Consider the following 25,256-nt stretch of genomic DNA (forward strand, 5'->3'; position numbering starts at 1 on the left):
TTACACCTGTACAGCAGTGTTTTGTGTAGGAAGTTTGAGTTTGACTTGACCTGTGACAGCATGCATTTTAAGGCATTGTCTATTGATGAAGAAAAAAAAATTGGAGTTTCAGCCAAAGAATTCAGTTGTTTGTAAATGATTGCATTATTTGTGGTCTGAAGAAAATGTCTTCTTGTGGTTTTCTTAACCAGTTTTCATTTTCTGCGTATGAAATACCAAAGTGAAAAGATTTTATTAGCAGACTAGAAGAGGTTTCTTACTGTATACTATAGTATAAAAATGTTAATTTTATTCACACACACACCTACAAACAGAACCAGAAAGGGCACATTTTTGCAGAAGACTTTCTGATAAACAGTGGGCATCTTTCTACAATTAACTGATAAATCATTAACAGTTAACTGTTGATTTTGTTTAAGTGTTTTCTTTCAATAACATACTGTGAAATCTCAAGCGTGGTTGAAATGGTCTGTCTCTATCACAGAGGTATATGAGGTGTTCAGTTGTAGGCTAAATTACTAAACATATCCCTAAATCATGAGCATCTATGGGTGGTTCATTTCACACAGAGACTGTCTATAAATAATGTGATTTGATCTTGTGTTTCATCAGAGCGTCTGGCACTGTGTACACCGCCATCGACATAGCAACAGGCCAAGAGGTAAGTCAGATTCTCATGTTTATAGTACAACATTCACAGGCTGTATGTTTTCTCTTCCTCCCTGCTAAGCCAGCGGGCTCACTTGTTCTCCGAGCAACACATTCCTCATCTGTTTTCTCAGGTGGCCATCAAGCAGATGAACCTGCAACAACAGCCCAAAAAAGAGTTGATCATCAACGAGATCCTGGTGATGAGGGAAAACAAAAACTCCAACATTGTCAACTACCTGGACAGGTCAGTTTCACACGCAGGGCCATGTTTGAAAGAGAGAATTAATATAAAATCAATGTGGGGGGCCTCAGCGAGCAATGGGGTGAAAAGATGTTCAAGGCAGGTTGGGGGGGTGGTCATTCTTGATCAGTGTCTATGCTTGTACCACATTTCATTTTAAAATCTGCTTCTGTCACAAGTGAAGTCCCTAGCTCTTCACCATCGGCAGCCACATTTCTATACAGCCGTCAGATTTTAAATAGCTACGCCACCCCTGGATGCCTTTTTGTCAGGTAGTTAGAGGTGTATAGCTGAAGTGTCTGCTTATGTAAAGTCTTTTTTGTCTTCTATAGAGAAAGTCTAAAGCCCTCCCCATCTGGATATCATCACACTGCTGGTAGAAAACAGTAAAACTATAAATGTTCTTCATAACCGTGATAAAGATGGTGCAGTCAGGATTTCACCCAACACTGCAAAATATAGCTTTGGTTTTTGTTTTTTTTTCCAACCTAAATCTAGATTTAAAGCCATTAAAAAAATTTGGTGCCTTGACTAACTCCTTAGAAAACAGATTATCTTGTGAGACTGACAGAAAACTCAGAGAAATTCAATTTCATGTGCACTAACAGTAAAAGAAAGCAACAAATTCTCAAAATTAAAGCAGAAAATTAAAATAAATATGAATAGAAAATGGTATTTTTCATGATAAAGAGCAATTATTTAAGCATCAAGTGCTGATGACTTTGTTTCAGGCTGTTATTGCTAATAGTTTAAACAAAAGTGATATTTCTCCATCACATTTAGATCAAAAAGGGAAACAAAAGCTTCACTCAAAGACCTAACACTATCAAGCAGCACAGTTACCGCAGTGTGTTTGTATCTTGTGTCAGATATTTTAGCATTTTTGTTTTTCTTCCATGGTTTAAGGCTATAACTGATGCAGCGGTGTGAATATATCAGATGTTAATTTGCCCGTAGCGACTGATTTGTGGTCAGAACTCAGAGTTCAAGGTCAATTCATGCCGTTTCCATAGTGACATTGAGGGATCCTCTGAGCCTGCTTTGCAGATCCTTTTTTCTTCCTCTTCATCTCTTTCTTCTTCCCCCCTCCTGCCTTTAAACTGCAGGCAGCAGTCCTCAAAGGAACATTACCGCCCCCTAGTGTTTGAAACTTTTCAGTTTAGCTACATAAGCATTCAGTTTGGATCGTTTTAAGCACCTGTTTCAATAAGCTCCGATTTAATTACCCTGATCTCTCTGCTGTTGTTCACACCTGCCCTTTACATGCATGAGCACCTGCTGTGTGCTGTAACTGACTCTGCATCATAAAACACAGAGTACATCATAAACTATGAACATGCTGCTGTAAGTCTCCATTGAAAGTGTCTCTGAGTGATTTGATTACTGATTTGTGAAAATGAGTGAACAGAAAACCATGCTAGGGATAGATTTTGAATTTAAATAATCAAACGGTTTCCCATCTGTGTTTCTTTTTCAGTTACTTGGTAGGAGACGAGCTATGGGTGGTGATGGAGTATTTAGCTGGTGGTTCGTTGACAGATGTAGTGACTGAGACCTGCATGGATGAGGGCCAGATCGCTGCAGTCTGCAGAGAGGTAAGAAGCCAAGTTTAGACATCAGCAACACCAAAACTGATTCTACTAGCATGAAAGCGTAGCCCTTATAGTCAAATGTTTGTAAAACTCCCCGGTCAATCATCTTCTGTCATGGCAGTGTCTTTATATGGCCTGTTTTTAAGCTTCTTCTCTCTCCCTGCAGTGTCTCCAAGCCCTAGACTTCCTACACTCCAACCAGGTGATCCACAGAGATATAAAGAGCGATAACATCCTCTTGGGTATGGACGGATCTGTCAAGCTCAGTAAGTATTCATTTTTTGTTTAAACATTTACCCTGCAAAGATTAAAGTCTTACAAAGTGTATTTTTTGTCAGAAACATCTCTTTAAACTTACAAAGCCACTTTCCCTCAACAAGTCCAAATAGACTCTTATTTCAGTAGGAAAAGCAAAGAATAAGGCCTGAATTATTTGTAAGAAGTAAAAAAGCAGCCAGTTCAGCAAGTGTACTAAACCTATGTGCCTTGAAAGGGGGTGGGCTAAATCGTTTTTATAGACATTTCAATTTCAGTGATTTTCTAGTATTTCAAATACTTTGGCCAGACATGACCATCAACAGGCCAGGTGGATCTGCCACCGTGAAGTTACTAGAGCATCTTGTCTTTTAACATTCATCATAAATGGAAATAAAATAACATTGGTTCAGCACTTAGATCAAAGGTTCATAGGTGGAAAGCAGAAAGCTTCCCACAATAAGTATTTAAGTCTCCTCCTCTCAGACTAGAGTCAGACTTCTCGGTATCCAGGGTGTTATTAACACCATGAGATTTCTCAAACTTTACCAGGTTCTCCAAGCATACTCAGATCCTACTCACCATAATATCCATGTCCAGAGCAGTGATGGCATTTTACTGCTTAAAGGCATCTTCACCAATTTCAATCTGATCTTGGGGCTTGAAAGTCATCCTGATGGATCATACAGTAGTTGGGCTGGTGTCAATCTGTTTAGTCTGAGACTAAAATGTTAGTGCTGGACTGTTGAACATTAAAAACCTGATATTTCCCCACTGTGCATATAATAATAGGGTAGAGAGTAATCAGGGGTATTTCTGTATTTTCTCCAGTTTATTTTTATTTTTTTATTTAAATTTTAATTAAGAACAGAGCCATAACATTTCACATCACAGCTTGGCCACAAGACTTCCTGTTCCTGTTTTTTTCAGAAAACAAAACAAATTGAGCCAAAAAAGATGTATTTAACACAATAATAATAGTAATTATACTTAAAAAAATAATCAGATCCAAGTCCTCAGCCCTTGGCACATTTTCACAAATAACACACTAGATAAAGATGTATATAAAGAATATTAATAAATACATACATTTAAATAATTAATTAGTTAATTAATTCATAAAAAAATAAAAATAGCTGCCAAAATTACCTCTGTCCTGTGTTTGTGCCACGTTGCCAGATTATTTGAACTTAGGGGTCCATGATCATGCCGGCGTGATTTCATCATCCGCTTATTTTTGTAACATGACAGCATGAAAACAAAGCCATGTTTTGCATTGCTACCACTTAGTGTGGAAAGTGTGATATTTAAGCTTTCTTTCTTTTTTTGTTTGATGTCAACAGGTTAAGTAAAACAGGAAATATGATCATTTGAATTTGATGCAGGAATTCCATTTACACATAGGGGGCAGGGGACAATACTGTACAGGACTGGCACTGCTATTTTTTTTTTTTTTTGTAATTTCAGCAAATATCTTTTTAAAAATGACAATATATGATTTTAAATAACAGTTTTTAAAAATTCATTTTTGGGGAGTTGGTTTTTTTTGTCATCCTATATCTACAACAGTAAGATAAATGTAAAAATTTATTTCATTTCATAAAGTTGAGGTAGTGCAGGAAAAATGGATACCAAACATGAGCATGGTGTACATTTGGGTTATATTGTCAAAAGAAAAGTGGCAAAATAGCCTGTGGAGCTCTTAGGGTTCCCCTTTTAATGCAATTCAGGGCATATTTTTGTTTTTTATATCTTGAAATAAGATTTTTATCTGCACCTGTCAAGAAAATGTGGGTTATAATAAATGTAATGAGATATTTCTGGCTAGAAACCAGACAAATATACTTATTACAATTTTAGGTTTTGCAATGTAAGCATGTATTGCCTTTCAAGAACAAAGGTTCATTCGGGCTGTAAGTGGTATAAACCTCAAGAATCTGACAACCTTTTTTTTTACCACCTGATGAATAAGAAACTACAAAGACACTGAAAAATCATTGGATACTAAAAATCTGGAGGAACCTGAAACATGAGACATGACAGACGTTTTTAAAAGCCTCAATTGGCAAAATGTTGCTGTACATAATTTTTCTATCACGTCTGTTTTATGATAAACACTTTGTTGTACCTGACTGATGCTCAAAATCCCAGAGACCACACCTCATTTGGGAAAAAATGCTTTTGCTTCTCCGTTACATTCACATGGAACATTCTGCATGAAAACTTTCCACACTTGAAGTGATGTGTAATATGCCAACAAAACCGCTCTACCTTCACATTTTAATTTTTTTTTATTCTGCCATTGCCATTCTTTGTATTTACTGTGAAAAAATCAAGGCATACCTTCACTGATTCTTAGAGATCTAATGAAGGTTGAGCAAACATCAGACCATATTTGGAATACACGACAAATTTCCCTAAGAGGACAGAAAAGTGTATCATATGATATATGTATAGTTGAAAAATAGTTTGACTACCCATTAACTGCAAATAAACATTTCTTAGCTAACATTTTCATTCGAGAATCATGAATATGAAAGGAGAGGTATATTTTTATTTTAGATGTTAGCAATCATCTTTAATACATAGTTCATAGGCCTTGACTGAAACTCACTGCAGGTGTATAAGCCACACTGTAATATAAAATGTGTTTACTGTTAAATTGGATGGTAACAGTGTAGTTCTGTCTACTAGCTCCAGGTACGTGCTTGCCGAGAAAGAGATAACTCAGATCAAATATGAACAAAACAAAAAATGACATTATATGCAATAAAGTGGAATAGAAATAAGGACAATTATACACCGCTTTAACTTCCCCCCGTCTCCCTCTGCAGCCGACTTCGGCTTCTGTGCTCAGATCACCCCTGAGCAGAACAAGCGCAGCACGATGGTTGGAACGCCATACTGGATGGCGCCGGAGGTGGTGACCCGGAAGGCTTACGGCCCCAAAGTGGATATCTGGTCTCTAGGAATCATGGCGATAGAGATGGTGGAGGGAGAACCGCCATACCTGAATGAGAATCCACTCAGGGTGAGAAATGAAATGGTTATAATTTCATGTTTATACAGTGCATCATTTATTATCCCACTTGACCTCAGCGTTCTACCGAACTCAGTCAATTCAAGTTTAAGTGTATCTCTATTAGCACTAACAAGGCAAATTTGTTGTGCAGGCAAATACAAATTCACAGTTCAAGACACATCCAGGAAAATTTCAAACTATCATTAAAATGTTAAACAGACACCAGTGATTGAAAAAGTCCTGATAGTGTTTTCAAAGAAACCCACTCTTAAATTTAAAATCTCCTTCTAAAGTTAAAGTGCATCGTCTTGTGCCAGTTTTGTTCAGAAGTGCTCTAGCTGCAGGTACTAAAGTGTTTCTGTAGCGTTTTATTCTCCCCTCAGGAGCAACAAACTGAAAGCCAGAGCAAAGAAGCTGAAACCAAGAAATTATAGGATGAGAAAAGTCGTGTAGAACAGAGCTCCCCTTCTGCAGCTGTAAAGAATAAAGATCTGATAGGTTAAGTTGTCTGAACTTAATATGGGCTTCATGTTATTCTGAAGCTATATCTACAATGCACAACACGTTATTTAACTTGTGGACGAAAAAAGATCAGTGTGCAATTGTTTTTTCTTTGTATTGTCCTTTTTATTTGTTGTTATTAGGAATATTGCTGTAGCTCCACATCATTACAAATAAAGGAAACTTCAGTGGGTTTTGGGCAAACATAAAGATGTGTATGGATGATTTCCTCCGTGTTTTTAGGCACTGTATCTGATCGCTACAAACGGCACTCCAGAGCTGCAGAACCCAGAGAGGCTGTCGTCCGTGTTCAGAGACTTCCTCAACCGTTGTCTGGAGATGGACGTGGACCGCAGAGGCTCTGCTAAGGAGCTGCTCCAGGTAAATTCATGCATTGTCCTTCATACGATATCCTGTAGCTTTAAATATAGAAGTGATTACAACCAGAAAGTTTTGGCTGTTTCACACCTAAACAAGGCTCTTGAAAAGCTCCATGTGCAGGCATGCTCAAGGTCAAATTGTGTTTTTTACCCTTTGCTCTGCCACCCTTCAGGTACAATATCTGTAAGGAGTATGGGTGAGTCAGTGTGAGAGCAAGACAGATAACAAAATTTTAAAAAACATCTCCAGAGAGTGCAGTCTTCATATAATGCTACTTTTTAACATCCACTTATATGATGGGGCAAAAGCTTTTAGCGTAGTAATGGACTGTTGTTTCATCCACCATCCTGGGTATGTTTTCAGAAATGCATACGTGAAAACAACTTAAAATGCATAACCTCTGTGTTCTTATATAATTTGTCAGATACTGATGCTTTGTCACAGCCCTATGGTGTCAAATAGAAACCAAGGATAGCTCTGTTGCATCTCATACACATGGTAGCATTTGTCTCTTTCTCCTCTGACTCGTGGTTAACCTCTAAGAATCAGGATGGTAATGTCAAGGCAAGAAAATGTCAGTGGTAAAGGTTAGAGCATCTTGTTGGGGTGGGTTACAACTTTTGTGGCACATCAAATATTTGGAATCATTTTAGTCTCTTTGGTGAAAATCCTTACTTGTTGTTGTTTGGATGATTTTTTTCCCCCTAAAAGCCAACACATGAGCAGTTTTTCTAATGTTCTACTTCATCACCTCTAACAGTTTGCTCTGTCTTTGACACTGACATGAATGCTCACCCTGAAGGCTAGCTTGTGTGTCTCAATCAGATGTCAGACAGAGGTCAAATATAAACACTAGTGCACACAATACTTGATCGTCTGAAAGACACATTTGCCCTAATTTACCATTACCTTCTCAAGACTGATACTGAATTTTCTCTTCCCATGTTGTTTATTTAATCAGTCCTTGGTCTTTGGAGTAGTTTCTGACCTGCCATCTTAAAGACCATTTATTCTAAAGCTGCTAAACTTGTTGGAGGATCGGGGACCGGGGACTTAGGCCTGAGGACCAATGAGCGGAGACACATGAAAGCAGTCTTCCCAGAAATGAAGCCTAGCATTAGTTCATGCAGGACAAGGTAGCCATATGCTCAGCTGTGCTCAGCTGATGGCCAGCTGATCCTAAATATCGCCTCCTAGCTCCTGCAGCCAATCACAGCTCTTTCACTCATACAGCAGGTCATTTGAATATGACTTATTTTTCACTTATGCTGATCCACCACTCTGCTGCTGCTTGCAAAGCTTAACCTATTCCACGACAGCCTCCTCTTTAATAGCATAAAGCTTGTTGCAGCCTCATATTCAGATTCATGCTACTATGGATTAACTGCGTTTGAACTAATTTCATTACTTTCAGTACCCATTGCATAAATGTATCTATACATATGGGGGTTTCTAAGCCATGCGCTCCCTGGAAAGTCAAAGCATGCTGATTGACTAACAAAGGGAGCATCTTTTGAGCAGAGCCTTCTCCGCTAAGTAAAACAGTAGATCCATTTTGCAATAACATGGTTAATTGTACGCCAGGAGTGTTCCTGACTGAACTCTTTTTACAGAAAGACATGCCCCCTTTTTGGATATCACTCTCTGATTGGACGCTAGAGCACAGTGGACTTAAGTAACACTTCAAAAACATCAGTGGAGATTCATAAAGGAGGAGAAATAGAGCCTAAAATAGACACTAAATGGATTATAAACATCAGAAATTTAGAAAGAGTTAATATGTGATGAGGTAGGATTTGAACATTTTTTGAAATGAGTATTGAGGGTGAAATATTGAGCATAAATGTAATCAAAATCAATATAAAACAGTGAACACTAGTGTTTAAAAACTGATTTGTTTCATGATTCATCATCAAACATAAAATGTGTTTTAGGTCATATAATCCTGCATGCTTTTAATAGACTGCAGGTTTTTCTTTATTTTCAGGTTTGTAATCACAGACTGAGACCAGACACTGTTAATGTGGATAGTTTACTAGAATTAACTGGCTGCATATTTTCAGTAATTAGATGTAAAATGCCTATAAACAGGGGCAAAAAGGTTTGGATTTACAACAGCATATTGCTTTAATTAACGACTATACATAAGGCAGATGTAGCTGAAGTGTACGCAGCACAAATATCACTTTTAGTGGATTTGTGTACCCCAGTTGTTCCCAAATGGTGAAGGCTAGAAAGGTCTTGGCATGTGTTGTGGATTTGAAGAACCATGTATTATTGCTACAAATATACATCAAATGAAGAAATAAATAAAGACATGTTAAAGAGAGATTGTGCATGAATTTAGGGATGGTGTGCCTTGAGATTTTGGCTCTATCTTAGGTGTGCCTTGGGCAAAAAACTTGTAAAAATCACTGGACTACAGCACATATTTAAGCAGGCACAATCAGCTGTTTAAGCCTCCGGACAGTACCAAACCCAGGTTGACAACTATTGCCTCTGCACAGGGTGTACAAACCACTGGATTCATGAGCTTGTCTGTATTTTTGTCTCTTTTAAAGCCAATGGACCCAAACAGCTGATCAGTGTGCTGCAGGCAGAGGACCCTGTATGTGCTGCATCTGCAGATCAGTGCTAAAACAGAGTGGCTTTCTGGCAGCAAAGAAGAGTGCTGTTTTTTTTAAGTTGTGCATTAAGTTTAACTTAGTTTGTACATCAGAGTTTCATAACAGTATCTGAATTATGTGGTGTAAATTACCCCTTCTGCAGAGTTTTATATCCTGTCTTCCATGCTGGAACTCCCATCAATTTTTCAATGAAGAAATACAAGTATTATTCCCATGTACCTCGTAAAACACTACTTCTAACAAAAGAAACTATGCCTATGATGACTATATAATTATATAAACAACTAAACTGTAATAACTTTAATCAGCTTTTTATAACAAAAATTACAAGACAGTCTACAAAAACAGCAGGTAAATATGCTACCTTCTTTACAGTTAGAGGCTCCAAATTGACATTATCTCTCCTTTTGTATCTGCAGCATTCCTTCCTGAAGCTGGCGAAGCCTCTCTCCAGCCTGACGCCTCTGATTGTAGCTGCAAAGGAAGCCATAAAGAACAGCAGTCGCTAAGGCTGAGCCCTCTGTCCCCACCTGAGGCTGGAGCCCTGCCTGGGATGTGTGCATTCATGGGGGCAGGGGCTTGGGTGCGTGCACGGTGGGTGACACGACAGTGACAGCACAAGGAGGGCGGGGTGGGGGTGATTGTGTGACATACAGTGACAGCACAAGGACAAAAGACCCCCAGGCCTCACTTACAGGACGGACATCTGGCCTTGCAGCCTCTCGGCCCCAATGCTGCTGAACAGACTTCGCCTCCTCGTTTACTTCTCCAGCACTCTGTACATGTAGAGCAGCCCGTCACAAGTGTGTGTGAGAAAGCGTGTGTGCGTGTACAGAACCTGTGCACATCCCTTTGTGTGGTACGTCCAGTTTGGCAAAAGTCTCTCAGAAAAAAAAACAAGAAAACAGTGAAAAATCAAAAGGAAAATGTGCTCATTTCAAGAAGGAACTCCAGGAGTAATGAGGAGAAAGTGATGAAGAGGCCGGGGTGAGGGTCGGTTTTCTTTCCTCTGGTCCATCCGTGGAGCACAATCAGGCCACACCTGCACCTGCTGATGAGGGAGAGTGACTCTGGGAGTCTAGACCAACCTCCGCCTGCATGACTACGGCTCACATCGCTACTCCTCTGCAGATTGACACACCTTGAGGCAGCATATTTTGGTGTGTATGTGTGAATGTGTGTAAAGGTGCAGCTACAGGGGAAACAGTCAGGTGTGATTTCACGCGACTTATACCAGCTTTAAACACCTTTCATTAATCTGCTTCATACCCAGGTGGAGATGCAGATTTTACATCCAGTCTGCCCAACGGCCCTGTAACAGAGTCATGGCTGGCTTTTGTTTATCTGCTGATTTCTATCTGACTATCAGAAATACCGAAACACTGTTGTTGCACATTTTGCCTGCAGAAATCCCTGAATTCAACCAGAGGTAAACACAGCATCCATAATGTCAATCAACATGCAAAAACTTCATCTTAGATATTTATTCGACATACTTTTTTCTTATTTAAGAGAGGAGATCAGCTCAGTCAGCATTTTGGGATAGGAAATGATTAGAAAAAATATAAAATAGTGTCAGCATTACTAATAATGCAAGCACTTTAACTGGAGATTCACAAAAATTTTCCTAACTGCTTTGAAACACAAATTATATCAGTCACTGTGTGCAAAAATCTCAAATAGGATTTTTGTAAATGCTCAGCCTGTGTACCTCTTTCTCTTTTAATAGTTAGGATATTGTCAACTTACCAGATTTGTTGGGACAGTTTCACATTTTTCTGAATTATTGTCAAGCCTTTCAATTTAGTACATTGAAGTTAAGTGGCGTAATACTTTATGTGATTGGAAAGGTTTTCATTTTAATATCTGGGATGAGTGGTTCTCAACTGCTTCCTTCATGACAGATTAGATCCACTCAAAGTACAGTCTTACAGCAGACGTCAACAATCTCATCTTTTTAGCCGCGTGTTTTCACACGGTGAGAAAACCGTTGTTTTATGCATTCAGTTTTCACCATACTTCTCTAGCACCATAAACAAATGCACTTTTCCTTTTATTATTATTATTTTGCTGTTAAAAGTGGCTGGCACTTAGGGTTGAGGTGCCATCTACTCTGATGGAGCGTGAATGAACTACATTACAGTTGTGTCTTAATTCAGGGGTAGCATCCTACACTGTAAAACCAAACAGCTGAAAATACTCAAAATATTTGTCATAACTGATTACATAAAAGATTTTAAGTGGTTGAAATACAAAATTTACATGTTTCTTAGGCTGGCCACACACTAGACGATTTTTAAATCTCAAACAATGTTAAAACTGTAGGAGACCACAGACATCAGGACCATTTCAAAAGATTTTACATCTTTAATCCTCTGATTGCACATGCTAGAAAACTCAGCCAGACTGTCAGATCACTGGAGACCACACACCTGCTGACCTGCCAACACTTTGGGTGATCAATTGACTTCAGAAAAACACGAACAGGGATGTTTGTCGATACCCTCTTGCTGTCCCTCCACAACAGACTGCCCTGGTCAGTCTGTCTGCTATGCAAGGAATCTTTAAATATGTTGCATTGGATGCATCCTTCATGGCTTAGGAGAACTAGGATGCATTTGCAGCCATTTGAAGAAGCCTTTGAAATGAGACAGCCTTCAATGCACCACTGTGACAAAACTGATCTCCAAAAACACGTTATGATGGATACAGCCCCTGAATTGAGACACAGCTTACTACTGCAGGTGCACTGCATGATAGAAAACATACAGCGAGCCCTTGAAGCATAGACTTTTTGCTGCATCTTTTGTTCCCCAGGCACACTCTGAAATGGCTTTGTGACCCACTTTTGAGTCACCAGTTGAGAACCACTGATTAAGACTTTCCAGTGAATTGAGGTTAGATTATTTTTGTGGTGCCACATACAGTTTCTTTAAAACCCTTGTGCATCACTGTGAGGGTAAGAGAGAGAAATACCCCCTTCTAAAAAAGAATTAAAAATGAAATGGATGTTTTTTACCTCTGTCCCAGAAAGCATTATATGACTGTGCATAAACATGTTTGCCACAGATACCCTTGCCTTCCTAAATAACTAAGCACCATCACGTCTGCAGACGTCTCTTCTGGTATTTAACCTGCTGCTGACCCATGCTTCAGTGTCCTTTCATCTCTTTCTGGTGTCTTATGTGACATACTGTCATGTTTTGTAGTGAATTTTTGGACATGTGGCAAACTAAAGAGGAGGAATGTTATCAGCTGATCGAGTACTGAGTGCCATTTTATGATTGTACCTTGTCCTGTACCTTATTTTTGCTAGCATAAACCTGGTTAGCGTTTAACCTCACTTCTGTACAGAGGATATCTACATTGTTTGCCAGGCTTTTCCCATTGTAGCATCTCTGTGTATGTGTGCGTGTCTGTGTGTTAGGGGGCTACCTCAATCTGCACTAGAAGATGCCTCACTCGTGTCGTCCACCTTGACTATGAGGTGCGGGGTAGCTGCTTTAGTCCTATTGTACCTCCATTTGTACAGCAGATGTACAGAAGATGAAGGAGTGAGGACGCAACAGAAATCATGCATGTAAAACAAGAACTATACACTGTATCTCATCTTTGAATAGGTTAAGATTGTTAGGATATGTATGTATGTATGTAAATATGATGGGAACACCCCTTTTTTCAGAATTATGTAACTTAAAATGACAATATTCAGGTTGCTCTATGGTATGTATCAATAAATGTTTTGCACCCTGGATAAAAAGAGAAACACTCACACCATCTCTGCACTCCCGGATCTCCTGTTTGGGCTTTTAATCGGACACTCCTTCATCTGGACAGCGAGCCCATGAATGCAGCACTCTGAGTGTTAGTACGTGTGTGAGCGTGCGTGTGTAGGTAGGTGTGTGGCCTGTCAGGAAGCTCCGCCGGGACGTTTTCGGCCCCATGTACAGGTCTGAACTATGAGCACAAAGGTGGATTTTTCTGGATGAGAGACACCGCTGCTGTGCCCCCTTTTTCTGTGGTTGCTCCTGTACATTCCTCTCTTCTGAATGTGTAAACCTGTACACGTGGTGTGAAAATTCCTCTATTAATGTGTATCAAGAGAATGGAACAAAGACAAAAAATGTTGCTTTTTAAATTATTATCATTATTATTATTATTATTACTCTTATTATTGTCTAGCTTTGTAAAAAATATAAACTGCTGATCCATCGGGCATACCTCAGCAGGCCTTTCCCCATCTTTGAAAAAGGACAAACGAGCGACGGGGAAGTGAGGTTTTGGATAGACTATTTTTAATTGTGGTTGAAGCAATAGACTTTTTGAACTTTGAATTGTGCATGGCTGTGTCTTGAGTGTAAAAAAAAAAAAAACACAAAATATTGCAGTTTGGGAACTGGACTGAAATAAAAAGAGGAAGAAAACCAATATCTGTGGTTATACTTGTAGGCTTTCCTGACTCTTTTTGTTTATTCATGAGCTGATGAAGAAATACATGATGAAAGAATGATGAGTTTTACATGTGGCATGTTTTTCTACAGAAGCCTTAAACAGATGTGCATCCATATTTTTTATTTACCCTATTTTCCTCTGAGAATGAGTAATTTCTGTTTTTCTGCAGATCTAAATTTACAATGTCTTTTATTCCCAGATTTGCAAACGCACAAACATTAAAATGGTCCCAACTTACCACAGTGTGCATTGCTAGCATGACATGCACGGCCTAGAAAATAAGCATTAATATCTCAAAATAAAGGGATAAATACTGTAAAACCTGGAATATAAATCACACTGGCACACAGGTGGTAGTCAGTTTTTTGGAATCTCCCAAAAGGGAAAAGGATTAAACTGTCCTCCTGCCTGACAATCCATATCATTCAGCAAAGTCTACAATATGCAGCTGTGTCATTTTTGTGCGTCTGCTACCTTTAGTGTGGCAGTTGATCTCTAAGCCTGCAGTGATTGTTGTGAGACAGAGTAAAAGCTTGTAAGTCATTCTACCCTGCTCCGCCAGTCACTTGTCAGTACTCAGGAGTATTTCCAGTCAAACCATCACTCAGTGGTGAATGATGACGTTAGACTTCCCCTTTTCTTTTAATGTAGAGTTGTGGCCTAACAAGGAAGAAAAGCAGTTAAAAAGTGGCACCAAAGTAAGCTTATCTGGTCTGTAGTTATTAATCCAACACATTGAGAAACCTGTAATGAAAAGTGTGTTTTTATTTATTTTTTCCTAGTAATAAGTGTCATCATTGAATCAAAAGCGACTAAATTAATTAGTAAACAGACTAAAATTTGTATCAAATAGAATAAAATAAAATACCGGGGGGCCCCCTGCTCTTCCTTTAAAAACGTCCATGGTATAGTCCAGCACTGTGAGATAATGCAAGTAGATTTAATTTAACCATATTAAAAATATTGCTCATAAATGGTAAATTATGGTTCAAAAATACATTACAATGCATGGATATTTGTAAAAATGGCATAACATTTGTTGCTTGGCTAGCCGGTTAAGAGGGGCTCTGTGTTATATATTTTTTTCTGGCATCTCTAAAACCCTAGCTATGCCCCTGTGCTCATGTATAGCCATACTGGCACATATACTTGCAAGCCTTGGCCTGGCACAGCACTGGCACCTCCCTATGGTCCTTTCTGAAGTCAAACTGTTGAACATACACCACTGGCTGTGGTCCATGTGATCCATGGCAATGTGAGTTTAAAAACACGTTAATTCCGTTCTCTGTGGATTAGTGGTAAGAGATGAAGTTTAGGCTTAGTGCTGTGTGCTGCAGCAGCAAAGTCAAGCACAATTAAACCATCAATAGTTGTAAAAAACATTTAAACCTATCTTAAACCCTTCTTATGTGAAATGCAGATGAAGCTAATAGGTGCTTGTTGGTTATCTTAGGTCCTAAAGTAGTCTGTGACTTTTTATAAGCTTTCAGTAAAGGGAACTTCTGGTAGGATGGAACTCGCCAATGTCGGACAACACGGAAATTAAAATTATTAAGGCCGATCTTTATCTGTTAAGAACCCCAGAGAGCATTGCTTCACATTCTTAGATACTGTACAATAACAGTTGTGTTATTATCTTCACATTTCCTCTTAATGATGAGGAATTATACCGTATACCCTGGTAAAATGTAGTTTTGATGATATTAAAATATGCTAAATTGAGTTATTAAAATGTCTATTTGCAGGTCCATTTAGGGCTTCCTTAGATTTCTAAAGATAAAAAATAAAAATCATGATGTATTTAAGACATGGATGGCTAATCTCTGCCATTTTTCTCACAGTATCAAGTGTAACATATGTAAAGAGGACTAATGCTTTTACAAGTTACTTGTAAAATGTCATAACAAAATATAAGTTATTACAAATGACCAAAAAGATGGTAAAAAATATTCAAAATTTTAAACATTTAGATACAAAAATAACAAACTGAAATTCAGTCTGTCCTATTGTGCCCTGCTTCCTCTCAGTGAATTATACAAGAAATATCATCACTGTGCAATAACTGTAAATTTCTCTCTGTAATAAGACATCCAGCTGACTCCTCCCACTCTGATGTCACTGGTGAGGTCATATGGCGGTCAGCTGTGTTGCCGTGACGATCCTCAGAGTGATGTTCCCAGGCATCTCGTCAGCCCTTTGCCGTCCTCGTTTCCTGAGCTTAAGTCTCTGAGGGTCCGAGGAGTCCTTTGTCGACCCTGACAGCACCACCTGACCCATAAACTCGTCCTTCACAGCGTTACTGTTCCACACCTGAAGAACACAGAAGAAGGAGTTAGGCATTAGAGTTTGTCTTTTGGTTCAGTGACTGACAATTACAATCTGGCATTTTATCATTACATAAGAGCTTTAATTGTTTTTTAATTCATTATGCTCCATTTTTAAGGTACTCTTTACTGTTAGAGTATTACAGTGCCTGTTGAAATTATTCACCCCCTTGTTTTCTCTTTAAAGTCTAAGGGAAAACAGAATTCTGCAAAGTAACAACAATTACTCAAAATATGCAATATGGAATAAGTGACTGCATAAATATTGACCCCCTTCAAGTCAGTATTTAGTAGAAGCACCTTTGGCTGCAATCACAGCACTGAGTCTGTGTGGATAGGTCTCACTCAGGCTTGCATATCTGGACACTGCAATTATACTCCATTCTTATTTGCAAATCTGCTCAAGCTCTGTCAGGTTGCACAGGGATCGGGTGTGAACAGCCCTAATCAGGTCCAGCCACAAATTTATTGGATTGAGGTCTGGGCTTTGACTTGACAGCTCCATGACATTCACCTTGTTGTCTTTAATCATTTCTGTGTGGCTTTCCTTGTATGCTTCAGGCCATTGTCTCACTGGAAAATAAATCCTATCCCGACCCGTAGTTCTCTTGCAGACTGAATAAATTGTCCTCCATGATTTTCCTCTATTTTGCGACATTCACTTTACCCTTTACCTTTACAAACCTTCCAGGGCTGGCTGCTGAGAAGCATTCCCACAGCATGATGCTGCCACCACTGTACTTCACAGTGGTGTTTGTGTGTGTCTGTGTGTGTGGTGATGTGCAGTGTTTGGTGTCTGCCAAACATTAGGGTATTGTCTGACGGCTAGAAGGCACCATTCTGGTCTCATCAGACCAAAGAACTTTTTTCCACTTGACCATGGAGTCTTACACATGCCTTTTGGTGAACTGTAGTCAATATTTATTATGAGTCTTCTTTTTCTTTGCCATTCTCCCATAAAGCTTTGAATGGTAAAGAACCCAGGCAACAGATGTTGCATGCAGAGTCTCTCCTATCTCAGCTGCTGAAGCTTGTAGCTTCTTCAGAGTAGTCATGGGTGTCTTGGTGGCCTCTCTTACTAGTCTCCATGCATGGTCACTAAGTTTGTGAGAACAGCTTAATCTAGGGAGATTTACACATGTACCATGTTCCTTCCATTTCTTGAGGATTGATTTAACTGAACTGCGGATGATGTTCAGTGCCTTGAAATGTTTTTTTTTCTATTCCCTGACTTATACTTTTCAACAACCTTTTCTTTGAGTTGCTTGCAGTGATTTTTGCTTTCATGATGTAATGGTAGCCAGGAATACAGACTAACCAGTGACTGGACCTTCCAGACACAGGTGTCTTTATACTACAATTAATTGAGACCATTCACTGCACTCAGGTGTATCTCACTTATTCTCACTTATTTTACATTAAATATTTTTATTTGATTGACATTAGGTTTTAGAAATCTGTTGTCAGTTTGATACCAAAGAGATTAATTTTGTATTTTTGTCACAAAAGCCTAATTATACTGACCATGATTTATTCTGGAAATCAATAAAGGGTAAAACATCGAAGGGGGTGAATACTTTTTATAGGCACTGTACTAACAGCCTTAATGGATTTTGTTAAAATGACTCATCTGTCTGAGGTGTGATGTCTGAAAAGTCTGCCTTTTTGAAGACAAAGGTTTTTCATATGACTTGGACTTGCAACTAAATTATGCCACGTCATTAGGATTAAAAACACAGCCGCCAGGGGCTCTTACCTCCACAGTTATGGGCTTTCTGGGCTTCTTTCTATAGAAAACGGCACTGGTTGCAAACTCTGGTTGCAGGGTGTCTGCCTTGACGGTGGATTGCACTGATTTGCCCTCACAGTATATGATCACATAGGGGTCTGCACCTGCATGAAAATGTACAGATTCATGTCAGCAAACTTAACTTAAGTAAAACATGCTGATTAAACATAGCAGGATATAATATGGTGAGCTCCTGTGAAGTCCTCCTACCTCCTGGGCTTTCCTGGTTCTGCAGCCCTTCGGCTGCATGGACGTAGACGTGAGACACAACTTGTGGATAACCGAGGAATGAACTCCAACATTTCACCTTGGGTTTATCCTCTGTTAGCTCCCTGAGAGAGGAGAGTTAAAAGATGAGGATAAAAGTTGATTTCCTGTTCTTTTGTACTAAATGTTCCTGAGAGCTAATTTAAAAACAGAGGAAGTGACATCAGTCCTCTGTTTCTCAGACACTAAACTAATCAGACTCGTTGGCTTGGATGACCTTTATGTGAACAAACATGATTTGGTTCTTGTGTTCAGGTCGGCCAAAGAGAAAGTCAGACAAAGTCAGACACAAAACAAGATTTCATCCAAGAAAAGCAAACCATAGAGATTTGTTACTTTATGAGTAATTTACTATGAATATAATTTTATCATCCTTTTTTCCCAAAACACTTATCTGAGTGTTTTACTTGGATGTTACTCATCCTGCAGAAATGAGCAGTCAAACAACATCTGTGCTCTCACTCTGCCTGCAGCCTCTTTTAAGACCTGATGATTGTTAACTTTGAACGATCTGGAAACACTAAACACAGCCGAAGTAACACAGAGTCAGCGGTTTACCATCACAGCAGTTCATACCTGCATCCTGAGTCCACATCAGTGAACACCCGGATCATGTAGTCACCCAGAGTCTGAGGTCTGAAGGTGGTGGGGATGATGACGTAGCGTCCCTTTGGGAGCATGCTCCTCATGAACACGGTGCGAGCGTTGATGTAGGTTGAGGTCTCGACACACTTCTGCGTCAGGATGTCATGCAGCCGGTACTTTCTGTTCAGCTCCACCTGTAAAACAAAAAGAAATGTTGAACAATCACTGAGTCGCTTCATCCGAATATAAAAGTCGTAGGGATTTTTCATAATAAGTGTATTAACACTGTGATCAGGCATGGGTTTGTAATATCCTGGATTTGTCTTTGCACATAGAAACACAGCTGCTGTAACTACCCTCATTTTTATTGTTAATTTGGTTGCCAGTGTTCATGTCAGTCTATCATCAAGTGTCTTGAGATAAAATTTGTCATGAATTAGTACTGTCTTAATCAAGACTGACTGACTGAATCATCTCCTGGTTTCACTCCAGTACAAGAAAAACTCTGTAGCAAGTGAACACCTTGTTCAGTTTAATCTTTGTTGGTACAGAACGAAGTGGATTATCTAGAAGGATTCCAGACACAGCAGGCGATTTGAACCTTGGATTTAAGAGTGAGATTAAAAAAAACAGGCAGAGTTCAGTGTCTCATTCAAAATTAGATAAAACCCAGAATAAATCAGGACAGTAGAGTAAACATGCCCTTATCGGAATCTAGTTAAGGTTTGGTGTTTGTACAACTATAGATTTAACACAAAGATTAGTTTTTGCACAACAGTGTTTAAAATAAACACTCCAATAATCAGTCTACAGCATAATGTGAGAAGTATTCACAGGACAGATGACATTCAGATGTGATAAATGTTAAATTTAAGGACTTAAACAGTCAAGAGGAGTAAAAATTATTTCTGTAGTATTTGCAGATTCTTCTGCCTCCTGGTGGCACAGCAGTGAATAAACTTAGGCTCAATCAATCAAACTAAATACTATTTTTATGGGCAAGTATTTGTCAGACAACATCGACTGTAGGTCAAAGTGCTGAACACTGACTGACAAGTGGCATAGTATCTAATGATAAATAAGAAAGAAATGCACACTAGAATACTACAAAATAATAATGAAATAAAACACGGGTGACAAGACTAATGGAGGCAGGAAATAAAGACAAATCAATAGAACTGAAATGCTGCATGCAAAAAAAATATTAAAAATATATCATTTAATGTTAAAAAGTTTTAGAATAATAAAGCATTATTCCAACTGGATGAAAATAAGATTTTCATGATGATTAGCAAAACAAAATTCTGAAGAACAGAATATAGGCACAACGTTAATTTAAAAGGATAATAGAATAATGATAGTGACATATACAATTAACTGAATATAACTGATGATTTTAAAATTGAACAAATTATGGATTAAATGGGTTTTTAGATAGTGTTTCAAAATCCCAGCATTCTTAGTATACTTTTCTCACTTTTTTTATGAAAATTGTTTTTGAAGTGGTGAGATGAGTGGAACATCAAATAAAAGGATTAAAAAGTGTGCAGAATTAATCCTTTAGCTCAGTGGTTCTATGCTGTCTTGTAAGAAATCCCAACCCAAAATTCAAATTTATCACAGCATTCAATTTTATTCCATATAAAGGTATGAAAATAAAACCATTTTATGTCCTTTACAAAGAGCATCAGCGGCATAGGGATTAGTGCTGTTGCCTCACAGATGGAAGGTTCCTGGTTCGCTTCTTGGTCAGGGCCTTTCATTTTCGGAGTCTGTATGTTCTCCCCGTGCATGTGTGGGTTCTCGCCGGGTACTCTGGCTTTCTCCCACCAGCAAAGACATGCTTGTTAGGTTAATTAGTGACTCTTAATTGGACGTAGGTGTGAATGTGAGCGTGCCTGCTTATCTGTCTCTATGTATATGTCAGCCCTGCGACTGAGTGGTGACCAGTCCAGGGTGTAACCCGCCTCTCGCCCAGTGACAGCTGGGATAGGCTCCAGATTAAAAGATCTGTAAGGCTGAAAGTCCACTGTCTCTGTTGATCAGGAGTGGAAAGTAACGAATAACATTTACTCAGATTACTGGGATTTATGCAGGTTTTGGGGGTACTTGAACTTTTTTTTAGTACATTTTAAAATCACTCATTTTTTTAAGATTTATTTTTGGGCTTTTTCGTGCCTTTAATATGTAGAGGAAGACAGTGGCTAGAGTCAGGGGTGACATGGAGTAAAGGGCCACAGGTCGGATTAGAACCCAGGCCATCCGCACACATGGGTAGCGCCTTAGACTGCTAGGCTATCTGTGCGGCCAAATCAGTGCCTTTACTTTAGAGACAACAGTGTAACTGTTCTTTTGCTTGATTACAATACTCTTGTACTTTTCCACCTCTGTTGACTACACAGTAGCACACAGAGAGAATGATTCCACATCACATCCAGTACAGCTGTTGTGAAGATGTAGTTTCCCATCATGGCCTTGGGCCAAATGATGAGTTGTGTTTGGGTGTTTCCTGTTGTGCAGTGATCCCTGCCGAGGTTCTTTTGGCGATTTTTCTTTTGGATTGTTGTGAGAAACATTTGCACCATTAGTGAAGTTATCAACTGAGTTAGAGTTCCTGCCTTTGACTTTAGGTGTTCCTAAAGGATGCATACTACACTTCATCAGACTGCATTTGCTTTGCAGTGAGGTTGATTATCTGCTTTTTCTGTCCACAGGAAATCCCCCTTATCACAGATTTTCAAGAGTTACTGGAGTGTTGTCATACAGTAAAATATTTAACACCTTAATCAAGTTTAACTATGTCTAGTGTGGACCACTAGAGACACTGTTAAAGTGTTAAATTTAACTTTATGAGTTAAATTAACAAAATCAATTTTGCTGTGTATTTGACTTTATTATTGAGGTGCCACTTTACCTGCAAAACCTGGTTGGATATCTATCATCTCGTTGTTCTAGCCAATAAGGAAGATTGAATCTACTGGACAACTCCTCAGTAGCTACTCAGTATTTAAAGAACTTTAAATCTGATACTTTTTACTTTTACTTAATTTATAGACCGGCACTTCTACTTTCAATTAAGTCCATTTTAACCAGAGTGACTGTACTTTTACTTGAGTACAATAGTTGTGTACTTTTTCACCTCTGCTGCTGATCTACTTCTTATACAGGAGCATTTGAATTAAAGTCAGTATCAACAGAGAAAGGAATCAGACTGTCTGGAATCTGTCACATAAAGTAGGCCGACTCATCACTTACCAATGACCATACATGACAAGGGTTAAATCCAGGCTCAGGCTTTTTTTAATCCCTGCTCCTTGTGACAGCAGCTTTTATTCCTCCTTTGGCAGCACTTGTGTAGGCATGATAACAGTGTGTAGTGTGTTTGAACCGAGCCAGACCTCTGACAAGTAAGTCACATTACAGGAAATGTGATGTCAGCTTTGCCACAAAGGTTACAAAGCCTCATTATAATGCAGCAATCTAATCCTGGCAGAGGATCAGATCTGGTTTGGCAGGTTTTACGGCTGCTGAAGCGGACTTTACCAACAGTTAAGACCGTCTTTAAAACATCACTGAGTTGTCCTGCTTTATCTTTATTACTGTTTTCTGTCCCGAACAAAAGAAACTTCAATGTAAAACTCCTGTTTTCAGGAGTCTGTGGTTTCAGTGCCCCTATTATATGCAGTAACTCGGAAAGAATGCAATGGCATAGCTTTTATTCACTCCAACAACCACTTACTTTACCCATAATCTATGAGACATCTGAAATGGCTGCAGAAATGCTTCAACAGAACAAACCAGCTTTTAAACTCCTCCTTGGGGCTTAAATGACTTATTTTACTGTGATTTTCAGCTTGAAACAATCACTAAAATATGTGTTTTTTTCCTTGATAAATCATGTCTAATTTAACCTCCTGATGAAATGGTCTGTTTAAATTCTGATAAACCTATCAAGTCATGTCTGCCTGTCACTGCAAACACCAAACAACTGTGAAATCGACAAACGAGGAGCTGAATAAGGCCAAAATCAAGGAACAAAATTTGATTAAATGAGCCTGTTACCCTCAAAATAAACTGACCTTTGACTGACCACTTAGTCCCAGACGTAAACCATTTCCTCCCTCATGAACTCATGCTTGTTAGTCTTAGAGGGATCTTATTGCAATGATTAACAAACCTTTCAACTATGTTACTGTGATAAACCATTGGTTTATTCATTACTGTGTGCATAAGATAAAGACTGAAATATCACATCAATAAAATATGTTGTAAGAATGCCAACTTTTGAACACTTTTCCAAACCATGTTTTTAAAATAAAAGCATTTCTGTTATTTTTGCTATAGATCACATAAGAAGTCCATAAGCTTTAAAAATATACCGTAAATCTTCAGAAATATTGTCATGAGTAAATACCATGACTTCATAACTACCAACTTAAGACTCCATTCCTCATTGTAAAACGAGAAATTTCCCAGAACTGGTGCTCTAGGGTTTCTACTTTTTATGAAAATCCTAGTACGTTGGAAGTGTTTCACCATGTGTTACCTTAAAGACACCAAAGCCGATGCTTAAATTCTCTCCTTTCCCAGCTTTTTTGTGGATCCTGATGTCCCTCTGTTGCAGGGAGATGAGGACTTCATCCACGTCTTTTGTGACATCAAACAAGTACTGTGAAAGACAGGGGAAATTAAATTATGATTAATCATATTAAGAATTTCTGTACATTAAGGTTATAGTTAACTAAAACTAAAATGTAAAAATCCTTTTAGTTAACTGGCACTAAATAAAACTAAGCTTTAAAAAATAAAAAAAAAACTAACTAAAACTGTATTGTCTGCTTACAAAACTAACTAAAATTAAATAGAATTAGGGACAAAATCTCCTTAGTTTTAGTCTTTCTGTCTTTTATCATAGTGACTGACATTAACACCCAAGCCCGGAGAGCATAAAATCGGCTGATTTAGTTGAAAATAACTTCACACAATGGCAATTTTAGGTTTTCAGTGGTATACAAACATTACATTTGAATAACTATAGTGAAAAGTAAAGATCCGTTTTATGTTTTGCCCCAGACAGGTATCCTACATTGCAGAAAAAACTGAAAGTAACACTAAAACTAATAAAAACTAAACTAAAATGAAGCATTTTTGCAAAATAAAAACTAAACTAACAAACCAGAAGTAAGAACTAATTAAAACTAAACTGAAATTTAAAAACAAAAGGTAAAAACTAAGTAGAAATTAAAACTAATGAAAAATCCAAAACCATTATAATAACCTTGCAGTACATATTAATAATGAGTAAACATATACAAGAAGACAGGGGTATAAAGAAAGTCTAGAGTACCTGTGGGTTCTGCAGGAATGTTTGTTTGTGGTTACTACAACCACCGCAGCGGTTCAAAAGTGGATCTGCGTTTTTGGTCCAGCTCCCAAAGTGAACGACCTCGTGCCATATTTTATGGATGCTGATCAGCGCAGTGTTGATGACACGGCACACATCTGCATTTGTGAAAAACTTGCACCAGTCTGCGAATGACATCCTGTGGGTGTGAGCAAAAACAAATATTAATCTTAAAGCTACGCTGGCAAACTTAAGCTAATAAGAACAGCAGTTAAAATAAATGTTGATCACTGCATGTCACTAAAGTCATTAAACTGAAATGTTTCTGTTTAAATAAATGTGTCTGATCAGTGTCTGCCAGCATGCACTCTGTTGTTTTCAGTTTAAAAGAAACTTATTAAGTCTGACTCAAGTTGTTGGTGTTTTTATCCTCTGAGTCTGACATATCTAACTGAGAGGAGCAGACAGTGCAGCAATAGTTGTTTGCATTTTTGGTGTGTCATTTGGAGGGTGAGGCTCAGCACAGTGATATGATGCAAGCAGAGGGGGAGGCATAAGGTTATTATGATTGAAATGTTCATGTTGTTTTCTGCCACAGAGGAGACAATTTAACTGCACACCACAGGTGGACTAATGTAAGAAGAGGAGCTTATCTACTCACCAGAACTCTCCATCATCTTCCACAACAATACCCAGGTTTCCTCTCTCCATATCACCAATTTTTGACCATTCGTCTGAGCTGAAACAAGCAAACAAAGCAAAGTAATTGTTGAGGTACGTTTATGTGAATACATGAGACGCGAAAGTTGTTTTATACCTCTTAAGATCTGAGCCAGCTTTGAAAATGATTGAACAGAATCAGATCATCAGTCAGCCTAGATACAGCGCCTCTATAATGACTGAGAGAAAGGAATGAAGTGGCCAGCAACCAAGATTCATCTAGCACTCCCCAAGTCCAACACTTTCCCAGAAACAGCCAAAGAGTTGGCTGAAAGTTAGTTAAAGTTAGAATTTCAAACATGGTGACCGCCATCAGGCTTCATAATGCCTCTTCAAAAACCCAATAGATGACACTACGTTTTCTATACAGTCAATGGCTGGCTGCAGAGCCTACATCTATGACAGACCGTTTACGTTAGACACCGTCTCTGTAAGAACAGATGTGCTGTAATATGTCAGTATTTCTAGTTTCAGATATCCTTTTTAAATTCAACGTTATTTTAAA

General features: G+C 38.5%; 2 protein-coding genes across 6 annotated transcripts in view; one reads left to right on the forward strand and one right to left on the reverse strand.

The window, feature by feature from the left end:
- LOC121518767 (serine/threonine-protein kinase PAK 3) overlaps positions 1 to 13,407 on the forward strand; it is a 66,845-nt gene extending 53,438 nt beyond the window's left edge. For all 4 annotated transcript variants that reach the window (XM_041801350.1, XM_041801353.1, XM_041801351.1 and 1 more), the window contains 7 exons: positions 613 to 661; positions 783 to 895; positions 2,370 to 2,487; positions 2,651 to 2,750; positions 5,574 to 5,770; positions 6,506 to 6,643; positions 9,690 to 13,407. In XM_041801350.1, coding sequence (XP_041657284.1) covers positions 613 to 661; positions 783 to 895; positions 2,370 to 2,487; positions 2,651 to 2,750; positions 5,574 to 5,770; positions 6,506 to 6,643; positions 9,690 to 9,779 — 805 coding nt within the window. In that variant the 3' untranslated portion in view covers positions 9,780 to 13,407. The remainder of the gene's footprint in view (positions 1 to 612; positions 662 to 782; positions 896 to 2,369; positions 2,488 to 2,650; positions 2,751 to 5,573; positions 5,771 to 6,505; positions 6,644 to 9,689) is intronic.
- A 136-nt stretch (positions 13,408 to 13,543) lies between these two features.
- Positions 13,544 to 25,256, reverse strand: part of LOC121518765 (calpain-5-like) — a 30,222-nt gene continuing 18,509 nt past the window's right edge. For both annotated transcript variants that reach the window (XM_041801348.1, XM_041801349.1), the window contains exons 7-13: positions 24,693 to 24,770; positions 24,035 to 24,230; positions 23,234 to 23,356; positions 18,679 to 18,881; positions 18,046 to 18,167; positions 17,803 to 17,939; positions 13,544 to 16,032 (exon numbers count right to left, since the gene is read on the reverse strand). In XM_041801348.1, coding sequence (XP_041657282.1) covers positions 15,850 to 16,032; positions 17,803 to 17,939; positions 18,046 to 18,167; positions 18,679 to 18,881; positions 23,234 to 23,356; positions 24,035 to 24,230; positions 24,693 to 24,770 — 1,042 coding nt within the window. In that variant the 3' untranslated portion in view covers positions 13,544 to 15,849. The remainder of the gene's footprint in view (positions 16,033 to 17,802; positions 17,940 to 18,045; positions 18,168 to 18,678; positions 18,882 to 23,233; positions 23,357 to 24,034; positions 24,231 to 24,692; positions 24,771 to 25,256) is intronic.

This window comes from Cheilinus undulatus, linkage group 12 (assembly GCF_018320785.1).
Source record: "Cheilinus undulatus linkage group 12, ASM1832078v1, whole genome shotgun sequence".
Lineage (NCBI taxonomy): Eukaryota > Metazoa > Chordata > Actinopteri > Labriformes > Labridae > Cheilinus > Cheilinus undulatus.